This window comes from Puntigrus tetrazona, chromosome 1 (assembly GCF_018831695.1).
Source record: "Puntigrus tetrazona isolate hp1 chromosome 1, ASM1883169v1, whole genome shotgun sequence".
Classification (NCBI taxonomy): Eukaryota; Metazoa; Chordata; class Actinopteri; order Cypriniformes; family Cyprinidae; genus Puntigrus; species Puntigrus tetrazona.
In genome coordinates this window covers 11325671-11341453 of record NC_056699.1, presented here as the reverse complement: position 1 = coordinate 11341453, position 15783 = coordinate 11325671, and the positions used below count along the sequence as shown (strand labels likewise).

Sequence of the window (15783 nt, the reverse complement as noted above, 5' to 3'; positions counted from 1 at the left end):
ACAACCAAGCAACATGGTTAAGGTTCATCAGTTGAGAGAGATTGTTTTAGAGTGTACATACAGTTTAATTAAATGGCAGCAATATTTTGTCAGGCATTTTTATATTCTTCTGATATTGTCAGTAACTGTTTTTCTCCTCTTTCTTAGATTCAGATGTATCAGCTGTCTCGTCTGCTTCATGACTATCACAGGGAGTTGTACACCCATCTGGAACAGTACGAGATCGGCCCCAGTCTCTACGCCGCTCCCTGGTTCCTCACCGCCTTCGCGTCACACTTCCCTCTTGGATTTGTGGCTCGAGTGTTCGGTGAATACACACACCCTCACACACTCTTCAATGCACACTTCCAATCAAAATAAGTTCCTGCGCTCACCCTTTACCACAATGCTTTTTATAATTATACATTTACCAAACACGTTTATTTAAAGCAGGGACAGTCCCTTCAGACTTGCTCCTTGCTCAAGGGCACAGTAGCGAGTTGTGTACAGCCTACAATCCTTGGGTTTTGTTACCAGCTCAGATGTTTAACCACCAAGCCATACCATCCACAGATTAAAAGCAGCTTCTATTGAACTCAGAAAAAAAAAAAAAAATGAAACCACGTTTAGAGATATCAGCAGGCTGATCAAATGCCAGCGTGGTAGATGGTGACGGATTGCCATTCTCTCGATTTCCTTAGAAGTGTTTATGAAGATGGCTTACGTGTTTGACATTCTTTTGTCTGGAAGGATACTGTGGAACATGCACATAATTCTCGCTCTTTTGTCGTTAGCGTATATAGTCAGATGCACGCATATCTGCACGTACACAGACACACCCTGTCTGCAGAGAGATATTGACCAAATGTTGCAAGTTGGAATCAATTTTCATCTTGAGGGGTGGTTTTTCAGGTTGGGGAGGAATTTTTGCACCTGGGTTTATTGTCTCTCTTAAGTGGTTCCTGCTATTGCACATACTTTTGTTAAAACCCCTTAACCCTAAAAAAACCCCAAAACATTGGCATATAATTCGCTCTGCACTGTTTTTGCTGCAGGCATGGTTAATAGCTGAAATCACGCGTCTTATTTCTAACAATTGAAACCAGTCTGTATCAGATTTTAGAAAGCGCAAAAGATCAGAAAAAATAGTTTCTGAACAGTAAAATTAATGTGTACATACCTTCACCATTTATCATTTCATAATGGTAAATTCTGACTATTTATCCTTAGCATCACACTTTATCTTCTGCGGACATGCTGAAGTAAATTACGCATGGTAATCACAATCACTGATGCCTGACGACTGGCGCTAACTGTGTTTTGCTTAATCACAGTTCCGTGACATTGTGTGTGGTGTGATTATAAGGGTGAATGTCATTGACCTTGTGACACAATCTCGCATACCATTTTCTATGGGTTCTCGTGTGGACCATCTTAAAGCAGCTCATTTTACACTCTGACTTACACATGCACATTTTTATTGAAATTTATTTTTTTCACACACATACAAAGACACGACCCTTGATTTTTTAATTTTATTTTTTTTTTTAATGCTTTTCTCATAGTTGAAAACACAAACACACACACACACACACACACACACACACACACATATATATATATATATATATATAATATGATTTAAATCTTGCTATTAATATAATGTGTTATTTTAAATTCTAATATTATTAAATATTATAACGGTTTTAGAGTTTTATTTTTTAGTTATTTAGACAACATGAAGTAACTGTTTTATGTATTCTCTAAATGGGTTTCTTCAAGTAAACTGAAAAGTATTCATTATTTTTGTGTCTACCAGACATGCTGTTCCTTCAGGGATCGGAGGTCATCTTCAAGGTGGCTTTGAGTCTGCTCGGTAGCCATAAGCCTCTGATTCTGCAGCACGACAATCTTGAGTCAATTGTTGAGTTCATCAAAACAACCTTACCCAATCTGGGCCTTGTGCAAATGGAAAAAACAATCAATCAGGTAACGTCTTTGTCAGTGTTCGAGTGCATTTCAAATAGACATGCAATTCGCATTTACACGCATACACTTTTACTTGCGCTAAGTGTGAAAGCGGTGCCACATTTGGGTGTGGATTCTGTTTGTGCTTTTGTGGTGATAGCAATATACGTGTGTCTTTCCCTACACAATCAACACATACTCATGCTTGGGTGTGTCCTGTGTTCATCTTCATATGTGGTTTTGCATAAGTACTAGTTTCATCATGAGCTCGGCGCAAATAATAGATGGAGTTGTAAAACTATGGGTGTTGCTCAGTGTGTGTGTCTGTGCATGCATGTGTGTTTTTTGTCTCAAATGTTTCATGAAAGAAATTTACCACAAGTTCTTTCCCATCTCTTGAATATTTTAAATTATGCCCCAACATGCTCAATTAATAGATTTAGCAGATAGAAAATAATTTACGTACAGCAAGAGGAACGACATGAGCAAGTGCTGTAAGAAAAAACAAATATCTCTTTATTGAATCTGATCTTTGTTAAATGTAAATTTTTTGAGCACTTTCGCTTATTAGGAAACTAAAAGAAATGTTTAATTAACTTTAAATAATATAAACATTTGCTGCAGTACAAATAAATTAAAAAAATTCCCTTAAAAAAAATAACATATTGCTTAAAAATCTTCAGTTTACTTTAATGTCAAGGAAGCACCTTCCACTTTTTAAAAAGACGCAAGTATTGAGGAGCTTGAATGCACAAAGGGCATATGTGTTCACTTTGTTGTTTTTGGATGCTGAGTTTTTTAGACCCCCCCCATCTTACAAACTGAAGTTTGTCTGCACACGCACACACACACACAAAGGAACATGCTTTGACTTGCCCATCTTTGACATTCTCATCTTGTATATTTGTACATGTCTCTGTGTAGGTGTCTGAGATGGATATCAGTAAGCAGCTGCAGGCCTATGAGGTGGAATATCATGTTCTTCAGGACGAGCTCTTGGATGGTCCCTCCACTCTCAGCCAATCACAGCGCGTGGCCCAGTTGGAGAAGACCAATGGAAGCCTCCGACAGCAAAACTTAGACCTCCTAGAGGAGCTTCAGGTGGCCCATACTGGCATAAGCAAAATGCCATTATATAATTGCATTTACTTAGATTAAAGATTTTGTTTCTGTTTGTTGTTTATTTCTTGTCTAGTATTAATTACTCAGAAGTTACATTAGACATAATATAAAAGCTTGCTTGCAAATATTCTTCATAAGTATTTAATATCTTAGTAATAATTTAAAAAAATAAATAAGTAAATATATATATATATGTTGTTGTTTTTTTGGTTTGAATTGTGTGCTTTTTTTGTATAGAATTATTTGTTATTATTTATTTAATTCAGCATCAAATATAGTGTGAATTGTTATATTGCATCTGCGTGGACTGAACAATTATTATCTTCCATCAGGTTGCCCACGCTAAGATCAGATGGCTGGAGACTCGTGTTGATGGTCTGGCGAGTCGAGAGGCTGAGCTACAGTCGGAGGTAAAGACTCTCCAGCAGGAACGGACAGAGCTGCAGCAGACTGTATCCAAACTCAGAGATCTCCTCAGCAGCCTGGATATAAACAGCTCCATCCCTGACCAAGAAAACTTCACCAACACAAACAACAACCTATGACTCTGCCAATTAGGATACACAGTCTAGCTCCTCCTTTAAACATCACATCTATTGGAAGGTGACGCCTTCTTATTGGAGGTGGACAGGTAGGTTTTCAGAGCACTGAAGATCCTTCACCTTAGGTCTCTTTGAAGACTCTTTTAGAGTATCTCGCCGGAACTGATTAAAACATTAAACAGCTCAGAAAAATCACTGAGATTTCCTTCCTTTCTGGTTCTTATGGCATTTGTGACTGACGTTTACTTTCTGAATCGAGAAATTAATTTTTAATCCAAACTCCTTTTTTACACTCCCTGCTGTTGTTTTGGCGTTGCTAAAATGGCATTGACCCCAGCAAAGCCTCTTAATGTAGATTTGATTGGCGTTTAGGCATCAGATTGACAGTTCCCCAGTAAGCACTGAACAGCCCACTGAAAGGCTATGGATAAATGCACTCTTGTTGTGCAGCGTATCGTTTGCACCCTGTTCTTACTTTGTGTGAATGTTTGTGTGTGAGCATGTATGTATGTATGTGGAAATCTACCGTTGTATTCCAGTGCAATATAAACTAAAAAAAAAGACAACCCTCCAGAACACTGTAAACCTGCACAATCTTCTGTTCTAACAGAAATCGACGAGGAGCTCAGATCTTTTTTTGTGCTTTCAATCTGAGACTCAGACCGAATGCTGCTGATTTACGCAGAAATCACTCATTCACACTTTGCAGAAATAACATTAAAACTTTTCAAACAATAGTCAGTCTTTTTCATTGTTACACAAAAAATGCAAAATGCGATATAAGCACAGTATCCACCAGTTTGTTCATTTGGATTTTGAGGTGTCCACTAATGGCATTTTAGCTACTTTGTTTCACTGCTGTTGATATGGTACTCAATAAACCAAAGATCGGATTACATTTCAGGACTTCTGCTGTGACAGACCACACGTCGGGTGCGTAGATGTGTGTGTTTGTCTGAACACACTGTGCGCGAGTGTCTGTTTTAAATGCGCTTTCAAGAGTTGTCACCTCACCTCTGTATCTGAGTGTGAAATGTTTTGACAGATGGAAATAAAGGGGTGTGTGCGAATAAGAAAGAAAACAGATCATCTTGCATCATTTGCGTGACAATATGTCCTTAACCTTTGACCTCAGACGCGTTTCTGGAGAATTCCATTTGTGTTTTCCAGTGTTTGAAAAAAACAGGGACATCATTAAAACATCATTCTTGATGAAGTGCTTTATTTTTATTGGTTTTTATGTAGAGTGTTCTTATTATATGGATTAAAAACAGTTTAAATGAATGCCAGTTATGTTGATTTCCTTACAGCGTTAGTTTCCCTGGTTGTGTGCGAGTGTGTTTCTTGTGAACATCACTTCCATGTAACGTTCTGGACTGATGAATCAGATGCTCTCTTGAACCAGACTTAAGTTTTATTATACAACATTGCACTGGTTTTGACTGAATCTAAATGTCTAAAGTTATGCAAGTACTAAGTTCTGTAAAAAAATGCATCTAATTCAGCTGATAGAATGAAGGAAATTCCAAATACAGTACACAGACATTAATGTGGATTTTATTTATTTAGCAAAAAAGGGAGAGTGTTCATGAATTAACATTTATTGAATGTACCCCCAAAAACAATAACAATGACATTTAACCAAAAACTAAACGACAATATATACGAACTGACAATAAAAAAAATAACGAGCAGCACCCCTGGTTTTTCAGTTTTCACTAGATTTAAATGTAATAAAATCAACCAGAGTAGGAGGAGCTAAACCATGCATAATCTTAAACCAAACAAACATTTCTGAATTTAGAGATGTTATTGATTAATGATGTTTTCCCAGCTAAGCAGGTTATATGTTTTTAGAATCTAACAATGGCGAAAACTACATTGATTTTTGCCTTAATTTTGAGTGCTTGTTCGTACAATAATTCCACTGGTTTTAGAACTATAGCTTGTGTATTAGACCAACTAGTCGAAAACATGAGTCCAAATGAACCCGTAAGTATTTATATTTCAAAACAACCTGTAATCTCTGCCCCGACATGAAAACATATTGTTTTATATCAACGCTATCCTGTTTTTGACACGTTTAGTTTCGGATAACACTGATTAAGCCAGGATCACATTTTTTTCCAGAATATCTGTCAACTTATTTGCAACCTCTTTTTACCATGTGTGTGTCCACACCGGACTCATCCAACCACGTCATTATGGATCTTGCTTCGTGCCAGGGTTCAGCAAGTTCAGCCCTGGAGGGCCTGTCTCCTACAGAGTTTAAATCCAACCCTAATCAAACACACCGAAAGCAGCTAATCAAGGTCTTACTAAGTATACTCGAAACTTTCAGGCAGGTGTTTTGAGGCAAGTTTGAGCTAAACTCGGCAGGACACCAGCCCTCCAGGATCAAGTCTGATGACTCTCTGTTTTTATGCGCTTGGGCATAGTCATGCTGGATTAAAAAAAAAAATCCCCACAAAGTTGGAAGCCTAGCACTTCCAAAATGTCATTAAGATTTCCCTTCTCTGGAAGTAAGGGGCATAGTCCAGTTCTTGAAGAACAGCCCCGTACCATTATCCCTCCTTAACCAACGTTTACAGGTGGCGCAATGCAGTCAGGCAGGTAAAAAGTTCTGGCATCCACCAAACCTAAACTTGAATGCCGAACAGAGAAGTGCAATTTGTCACTCTACAGAACAGGTTTCTTTAGAAAAGTTGCTTCATATTACAGTAACTAAGCTGTTCAGTACGCCCCATTTTTTTGAGCCAATTTGTAAAAAAGTAAATATAGACTGCACTGCTAGGTGCTTGGAAGCTATATACATTTTTTATATTTCATTCAAATGTAAAAATAACATTAAAAAGTTTTAATTTAAAACTAGGAGATTAGGAAAATATTGTGTGTTGGCTTTCATTTGGGTTCTGAAACGAGAATCCTGTTCTAGGCTAACCTAAACTGATTTAAGAAAGGGCTGTCATGATGTGTTTGCGTTGGATGTTAACCGATGCCGTCGTGTGACGTATGACATCAACCGTTACACAACATTCATCAGTGCTCATCAAACATTTCTTAAGCCGTTTGCAAATGGAGGGTTTTCGGCTTCAGCCTTAGAATCTGTGTGATGTGCAATAGCCCACCAGATTTCAATCCACAAACTATGATCAAAGCCAAGCAGGTGCACGCATTACTTAATAACAGGTTATGCTTCTTCTAAGCACGCAAGTGATGGACTGTTTTATGCGTTGATTTATAATACAACTGTGCATCATGATTGTGGCAATATATTTTTTCCTTTCTTTCTCAGTCATGTTATCTAAGAACAGGGTGGTGCAGAGCTTGTTCCTCAGCCGTCATGAAGTGTTTTTTGCTTGCCAAGTGGCCACGTTTTCCAGGTAAGTGCCGGTTAAACTCAGTTTAATCATCGAAAATGAATTCAGCTGCACTAGCGCACACACACACACACACACACAACCACCCACTCTCACTTTCTCACCTGTCTTTAATTTCACTTCAGTCTAGCTCTGTTGTTTTGTGTAATGGCTCAAGTACTTTTTTTTTTATCTACACATCTTTTCACAAAAGAGGCATCAGAGTCGTTGGCAAAGCCATCATTCTGTCGTTCAGCTTCCTTGTTTACTTACTCTTCACACCTATTTGTCCACTTGGCAATGGAAGGGATTTGTAGTTGTGCCACGCCTGTCTGTCGGTTTTTTTTCTTCAAATGCGTTTCATGTATCGAATGTTGCTAGTGCGGAAGTCGCCTTCATTTTAAACTGGATGAAGTTGGACTATTGTCATTTAAATGTGGTTTTAAGTGCTGCGGTTTAAAAACAAATGCTTTAATATGATATGATGTTATATGGTTTCCATTTTTGGTGGCTTTCCAATTCCATGAGTTCCTACTAGAAGCTGTATCATATTTATTATTTCCAGTGTTACTCATCTTGCCGTCTGCTTGCTACAAATATAGATTACAGAAATGCAATCAACCCCGATTAATCAAAATCAATCATCAATCATCAATTCTCCCAAATAGATCATAGGAGAGTTTTATTAGTGATACCTCCCACCCTAAACCAAAACCCAGGAAAGTAAGTGTTTTTTATTTATTGAAATCAATGATGAGATTTATGAAATTTCTTTTTTTTGTAATCATTTTAGGAACTGGGTCCCTCTTGAAGGGGATCATATTTGGGGTTGATTTGATGTATACTTGATGATTTCATATGTGCTACATACAGTTTATTTACTAAGGGCAGTGCAATAGAAATGTGGGAAAAATTGTTTACTGCTTAAAATAAATGCATTAAAAGAAGTAAAAATGCACTAGGCATTTATTTTAGGAGAACAGAGGGAAGAGAGACATGTACACTCATATGGGATGGTCAGGAAACAATCTGCCCTGCCTAACTGTATGTGAACAGAGGAAATGTAGCCCAGTACAGCATCTGAACACACACACACACACACCCAAACCTCCCTGGTTTTATTTCAGCCTATTAGGATGTTGAGGTCACATCCGAAATGTGGCAAGTGACCCATTGGGTGACCCATCCCTCCCTTTTCTTCTAATTTCCTTCTTTTTGTCGAACGTTCTCAGTTATTTTTTCTGTTTTATTCTCTTGTGTCTGATGCAATTCGAAGTGCACTGGTTTCAACCTCAAATGCTCATGTTCATCTGTGGTTCCTACTGCAACAATGACACAAAAGCTTCCTGGCAAAAGACGGATGAAAGACCTAATCTTATACCAATGCAATACCAATCGCCATTGCGTGTATATACATATTGTTCGAAACGCCTCATAAATCTCTTTCCCCATAGGTTGTTCATTCTCAAAAGCTTCCTTAAGTCAGCTTTTTTTGTGTAGCGCTTAAGACGCAAAAACTGAAAGTGCAAGTCAATGATGTAAAACGAGCACAGGCAAATGTCTTCTTTTAATAGGAGTTGTAAGGAATGCATTAAGAACTAGTTAGTGCACATTGCTTCAGTTTGTTGTTTTAACGAGTTGCTCTATTTCTTATGTTATCAAACATCACGCCTAGTTCATGCACAAATCTCAGGGCGTGGTGTCATAATTCATAGAAATTGTTAATCTAGTTTCATTCTTAGTTGATTCCTTTTATTTGAAAGAAATTTCTTCTGCATTTTGGTTTTAATCAAGAAAATGTTTCTAAACCGTGTCTCACAAAAACAGTTCTAAGTGTATTTTGAATTAAGTTAAACAAGTGAATTTGTAGGATTAATTGAGTTAAACGGATTTGAATACAATTAATATTTTTTAAATTATGTATTTATTAGAAGAACAATACAAATGTTTGGTTTGTGAAAAGTTTTTATTTGATCAAAAATACAATAAAACAGTAATACTGTAAAATGTATACAGTACTTTTCAAAAGTTTGGAATGTTTTTTTCAATAAATACAGAAAAAATTATTTCAGTAATAATAATAATCAGTAATAATTTAAATTAAAATATTGCCGTTTAAATGAATAGTTTTCTATACTTTAAAGTCTAATTTATTCCTGTGAAGCAAAGCTGATTTGTCAGCATCATTACTCCAACTTTTATTTTTTAACAGATTTCCATTATGAAAAAAGTGGTTCTTTTTCAATTTTTGTTCATCAAAGAAAAGATTTTCACAGGTTTAAATAAAAAAAATAATCCATATGTATTTCTGATCAAATAAATCCAGCCTTGATGAGCATAAGAGACTATTAAAACATTAAGAATCTTACTTTTGAAGAGCAATAATTACGAACTTTTCTATTTAAATACAATTTTTTTTTCTGATGTTTACTCTAGTCTTCAGTGTCACAAGATCCTTCAAAAGGCATTCTGATTTATGCTGATTTGGTGCTCAATTAATGAAAATAGTTATTAATGGTTATTTTTTTTATACTACTTAATTGGACACATCACCTCTTTACAAATAACCAATTGACACCTTTAAAAATGTTTTTTTAAGAAGGCTTTGTGTCCTGTATTCCATTATGTCAGTTTTTTATGAGTGTTATGATTTTGTCTTTTGTGATTTATGGTGTGGGTGACGGAGAACTAATAAATCCCTCAGTTAAAATGTGCTGGATCGTTGCTGTTTTTGTTTGATACCTTAAAGGTAAGCTACTATTAGGTGACTCCCAACAAAATAGAATCTGAATAAACGTCTCTTTAAATAAAATTAGAAAAAAATATATTTTAATAATTTGTTATCTTTTGAAGGAAACAGGAATGTTTTTAGTCTTTGTGTTAGCTGGAATGCAGAATTTCTTGTCACAACAATGAAAAGCCTAGAACTAGAACACGTCATTACCGTTTCTGGCTGTGATGTACTATTATATGGCTTGCTCAAAAAATTAATAAACATCAGCCTTGCATTTGTTTATTGATGAGACATCTTTTGTAGCACCTCCAGTAATCACTAACTGAAGTACCGAGCACACGACACAGATAAGATAAATGCGCACGGAACAAATGACCCTTCTTGGACGAATGCCATGAGTTAATGTAACTCATCTTTGGGCTTTCTGACTAACGCCATGTGTTTTTTTTGTAATATGCAAATGAGGCACATGGGTGGGGCTGCAGCTGGAAATGATGCCACCTGTGAAGACTTGACAGGACTTCTCTTCGTCCTAACACCTACTAAAACAACTGTAAAATTTAAGAGGTTTTGGTAGTTTCTTTTTCAACCTGCTCTCATAACAATACGTACCTCTGTGCACATTTTGTGCGACACCGTTTTTACATACGCAGGTTCAATATGTGAACCCTGGCACATTTTAATTATGTTGATATAGGTACATAATTAAAATATATGGACCGTTTTTAAAAGTCAATGCTCTATCGTGTCGGAAACATGCCCTACGCCAAATCCGACCCTAAACCTCCCCGATAATGTTAACAAATGCAACTGATAGAAATGAAATCCAACAGATACAGATATCAGTTTTCAGATATCCCAGCATAACGCGATATTCTCAGAGTGATTGTGCGAAAATTAAGCTTTCAAACATTTTCAAACTGAAATGGGGTCTGCGGCATTTTCAAAACTGTTCGTTTTCGAGGGTGGAAAGCGTAACCGTAAAACGACGGGGATAACCGTAGGAAAAGTAAAACGCACTGTCATGTTTTGTAGGCAAAAAAGGTCAATATTTTCAGATCTGTTCTTTGTGTAGTGTTTTCTAAATATTGTAATCATTACTCCAGTCTTGAGTGTCACATGATCCTTCTAATATACTGATCTGGCTCTCAATAAACGTCATATTATTATCGCTGTTCAATGCTGTTGTGCCGCATGCATTTTTGTGGAAACTGTAACGTATTTTTCAGCATTCTTTCATGAAAATAACTTTCAAAAGAACAGTATTCACTTGAAACAAATCCGAGATCAGTTCAACAGCAGTGCATTTATTTATATTTTATTAAACGTGAGCCACACGAGACAACTGTGCAATGAGCTTCTTTTTATTTTCTCACATCGCTGGCTTTCTCAGTTTGTGAAAATAAAAGCCCACCAACGAGAAATGTAATGCCTACCTGATTCAACTGACTCACTATGTTTGGTACACATTGTGCCCATAGTAACCTTCATGCCTCGAGTGAAATTCACTCAACCGGATACGAGTTGAATAACAGGTGTTATATGACACAAAATTCAGATTAATGTAGGCATGTGCTAATAGCAACACTGCCATAATCCGCCTGTATGGATGCAAATCATTTTGAACGCTTGTATGCTGTATAATACGAATCTCTAACTTCATTTACAGCCTCTGACGAATCCATTTCTACTACAGGAAGCTCTGGTGCAGTGGTGGTCAACTGGGGTTTGAACCTTCGGGATGCAACCTAAATCTTTTAACTGCAGAGTGACCTCCCTCGCACACTTTTCTATTGTTTTTGCTATGTTATTGCGACTGGCCATGGCAACCAGATGATGAAAGACTCTTTCTTGTTTATTGTTACTGTGCGTATAGCTTCATTAAATGTTTGTGCTATAGCCTGGGGACTGTGATGAGTTCATTTGAATGTATGCAGCGCATACAATGAAGATACAGTTCACAGTGATGTAAATGTGATTGTTTGTGCAATAACCGTACTGAGACATTTCCAATCAGACCACAGGCGTGATAGATTTCTGCAAGATATTCTGCCGCCAGGGACTGAAGCATGTGCAGACAGAGTTTTAAAAACCGGTGTCATCTGTGCGTGAAAGAATTAACAGTATTTTTTTGCATTCATTTTGATGATAATGTTTTTCGTTTATACTGTGAGATATTTTGAAAGGTCAATTTTCTTTCTTGAAATACGCTTGCATTTTTACAATAGCAAGCTTATTTCCCGATTGCGTTTTACATAGACAGTATTGAGATATAAACGTAACTTTTTCTTCATACTCACCTAGCGATAAATAAATGTATTCAAATCTATTTGAAATGCATTTATTTTATGCGAAGTATGAATTAAATGCATTTGCGTATGCACGTAAAAATCCCCAGGAAGTGTACTTTTAGTGTGTTAGACTCGTATACTTAAAATCTGCTAATCTGATTTTGTACTTGACGCATTTTAATTGTTTGTAAGTAATGCTAAAGAAAGTCCAACTAAAGATATACTGAAATATTTTTGATTGTTCATTAAAACGCGGTGCATTGTGCACTGATGCTCCACAAAAAAGATTGATTATTATTTTTATGTCGGTAAGTCTCAAGCAACATGTCAGTAAATACGTCACTAAACTTGGACTTGTAGGCTATTTTTAATAAATCCTTATTTAGGGTCACGCCTCTTCATTGTGGTGATTTTAAACTTACCATCGCAAAAAGAAAGAAAAGTTCAAAAGTTCATCCTCAACAGGGAGGAATGTGACTTGAGTGGAACGTTTGAAACCAAAATGCCCTGTCATCATTAGCTTTGAACAGCCAACGATATCAAGAATATGTGATAACGGTGAACAAGTCTTGCTAAGCATTGAAAAATCTTCATTGTGACCGAAAAAGACATTTTACAGGCTCTCCTGAAAACGTGACTGCTGTCACTTCTTGTTGATCAAAGCATTTCTAGTCACGGTTCACTGTCGTTTTGAGGTGACAATTTTGAAATCTTTATGTATAAATCGTCCCTTTATAACCAAAGTGAATGTATGGATATACTGAAATAAATATATTAAGCATCAATATGCTATTTCTTTCCTACAGTGTTTGTATACGCAAACGGTACTTTAGCGTAATGACTCATCCTTTTTCTTCTCTGTATGATGAGTGACAAATCTATTTCCACGTGTTCGTCAGGCAATCCTAAAATATGTTAACCAGGAGCTCATGTTTACAGAGGTGATATACTTGTGATAGATTGAGACACCCCCACTTCTCTTCCCAGGAGGTTCTTATTCTTCAGGAACGCTTTGGGGTGTGGTCCAGGCTTTATAATAGGTGCTTTCAATAACCTTTTAAAGGGTAAGAGTTGCTTGAGGGATGGGTTTTGGTCAGGTCTTGGCCACGTGTAGCAATAGACATGAAATAAGAGCCGTCTTTGTGAAATATTTGAAACTAATAAATATCCGCTGTCATTCCCAGCGCTCTCCATGTCATGACTGCCTGTTTAACGTCTTGTATATACCTGCATGTGACAGGGAGAATATTTTAACATGTTCTTTTTTTTTTTCGCCAAGAGCGACCCTCTGAAGTTGTGTTAAAGATCTTAAAGAGAAACTGTGAACAGAAAGTTGAGAAGTTCAGCGGAACATAAGTAGAATACTTGTAGAACATGTTAGGAAAGTTTGTGAAGCACCTGTAATGTTTGCTTACCCACCGAAACAGTAAAAACATATATATATATATATATATATATATATATATATATATATATTATATATACAGTTCTGACTTTTTCTTTCAGAATTCTGAGAAAAACGTCGGATATAAAGTAGAATTCATACTTCAGTTCGCATTTCACAATTTTGACTTTTTATCCTAGATTCTTACTTTACGTCTCATTTTTTTCCATCACAAAATTAAAAGTTAAAAACGAAATTGCAATATTTACATTATATCTCTCAATTATTTTTAAATAATTCACATTTGCAATTTTTCCCCCTCAGAGTGTCAAGTAGAACTTATGAATTGAAACGCTACCTCCGATTTATGAGAAAAGCCATTGTGAAATAAAAAGTTGCAATTAACTGTTGTGTCCTGCGGCGGAATCGAGCTCCCATACCGAACAACAATTGTCACACCCAACCAGAGAGTTAATTTCCTTTTAGCTCTAAATTAGATGATGACAACTGAAAGCATTTTGTATCTAATTCCATTTGTATGACACACATTGTTAATGATTCTCATAAATTCAACACCTGGCAAACTAACATCAATTTTACAATGCAGAGATGAAATGAAGTTACTTGGCAGGGTTTATAAACAAACCCTAGACAAATGCGCTTCTCTCCTGGGGGCACCACTTAGGTGAAGATGATATGAGAGCAATTCATCATTTTAATAAAACGTGCGTTGCTGCGAAACATCAAGTCACTTGAGGGAGGGATTCCTTATACAAAAAAATTATCAAATCATATCCATCTATCTATCTATCTGGACATCCATATGTCTCACTTTATTGTCCAAATCAGCTACGATTAAATGTAACTTTAGGGGACTCTTTTAAACTGTTCAAAATCCCCATATTTAGGCAATAGTTTAAACTGCTGATAAAAACCATGCCAACTGAATAATATCACATCCTTTAACCAAATGTCAGTCGCAAGAACATTTTGATCATTGTTCTGCAAGATATCGCTAGGTCCGAGGACCCCATTGGAATTGCTCAATTTCTTCTTCTCCGAAATGAATCGCATTTTTGAGGGCCTAAACATGCTCGAAAACACATGAAACTTTGCACACATGCCAGAAGCGGCAAAAATGTGCGTCTGATATGGGCTTCAAAAGTGGGTGTAGCAAAACGTCTCAGTAGTGCCACCTATAAGATTTCAACAAAGTGCCCCTTGAGCTACGTTTCACGTGCATGTAAAAGTTTGGCAAACGCATGCAACGCACCAACACCTGCAAAAAACGTCCCACCCCAGTACGTATGAAACCAAACAAGATTTCTGTCATTTTCAAGCATTGTATTTAGAAACTCCTTCGAGAAATTTAATGACATCGATATCACATTCGATCGGACTACTCTGAAGGCCTTTCCGAAGTTAAATTGTGAAGATCTTGATATGTTTTGTTAAAGGGTGTGACCTGACAAAGTTCGAGGTTTCGACCCCTACATCAGACCTACAGCATCTGATCTGTTTGTTAAGAGTCTTTTCCCGAAGTCATCTAAGGGCCAGTATACAGTTATAATCATATTGCCATCTGACGGCAACAGGATGTGTCATGTTTTACGCTCGCTCAAACATACCATGTTCAATCTACACCAAACTTAATATGTTTGATAAAAGCTATAAATGACTGACATACTCCTCCTATATTTTACACTTGGAACGGTGTTTTCCTAAAGGCCCTTTGAACGCCGCTCTCGGCTTTAACTGGTATTGACTTTAGTGTGTTGCTTGGAATCTGTTGATTGTATTGCGGGCAAATCAACAGTCTAGTTCATTAAAATCATAATAAAAAGGTTGTTTAATCGATATGCCATTACGTCCTGTACAAGAGTTTTTGTAAAGCTTTACCGAAACTATGAATGTAATGTAAATTTAAGTAAGCATAAGTAAATATTAAAATACGATGTATAAGTAAATATTGCGCTGTTAATTTGTTTACAGTCATACTGATGATCTTTTTTTCTGCTCTTCTCAGCTCTGATTTTTTCCAGCCTCATCTCTGCCTTAGGGGTTTTTGTACGTTTCTACAGAACATTCCACTGTTTGTAGGTTTACCCGTAAAAATAAAGTGGGTGTTTGGTTTCATATATGTAACACATGTATGTGCTTGTGCATACGCATACGCATTCAGACCTGCGTAGGAGTATGTTTAAATTGTATAATATTTAAAATATAATACAGCCGTGTGAAATGACACTATACAGGTGGTTTAAATATTACTTAAACAATTGTTACTGCTGAATATTTTTGATGCGTTTCTAAATACTGTATGCGTTTGAGGCAGTCGTATTGTATTGTCGTTGGTTCTTGACGAAGCCAGTTTTGTTCTTCACAAAGCCCTGAATGTGATAAG

The 15783-nt window shown here is 36.6% G+C and overlaps 1 protein-coding gene across 6 annotated transcripts in view; it reads left to right on the top strand.

Moving 5' to 3' along the window:
- The window catches only part of tbc1d1 (TBC1 (tre-2/USP6, BUB2, cdc16) domain family, member 1), a 45799-nt gene extending 40904 nt beyond the window's left edge, over positions 1-4895 (top strand). For all 6 annotated transcript variants that reach the window (XM_043240062.1, XM_043240081.1, XM_043240073.1 and 3 more), the window contains 4 exons: positions 148-307; positions 1799-1968; positions 2872-3048; positions 3402-4895. In XM_043240062.1, coding sequence (XP_043095997.1) covers positions 148-307; positions 1799-1968; positions 2872-3048; positions 3402-3614 — 720 coding nt within the window. In that variant the 3' untranslated portion in view covers positions 3615-4895. The remainder of the gene's footprint in view (positions 1-147; positions 308-1798; positions 1969-2871; positions 3049-3401) is intronic.
- Positions 4896-15783: the final 10888 nt, after the last annotated feature.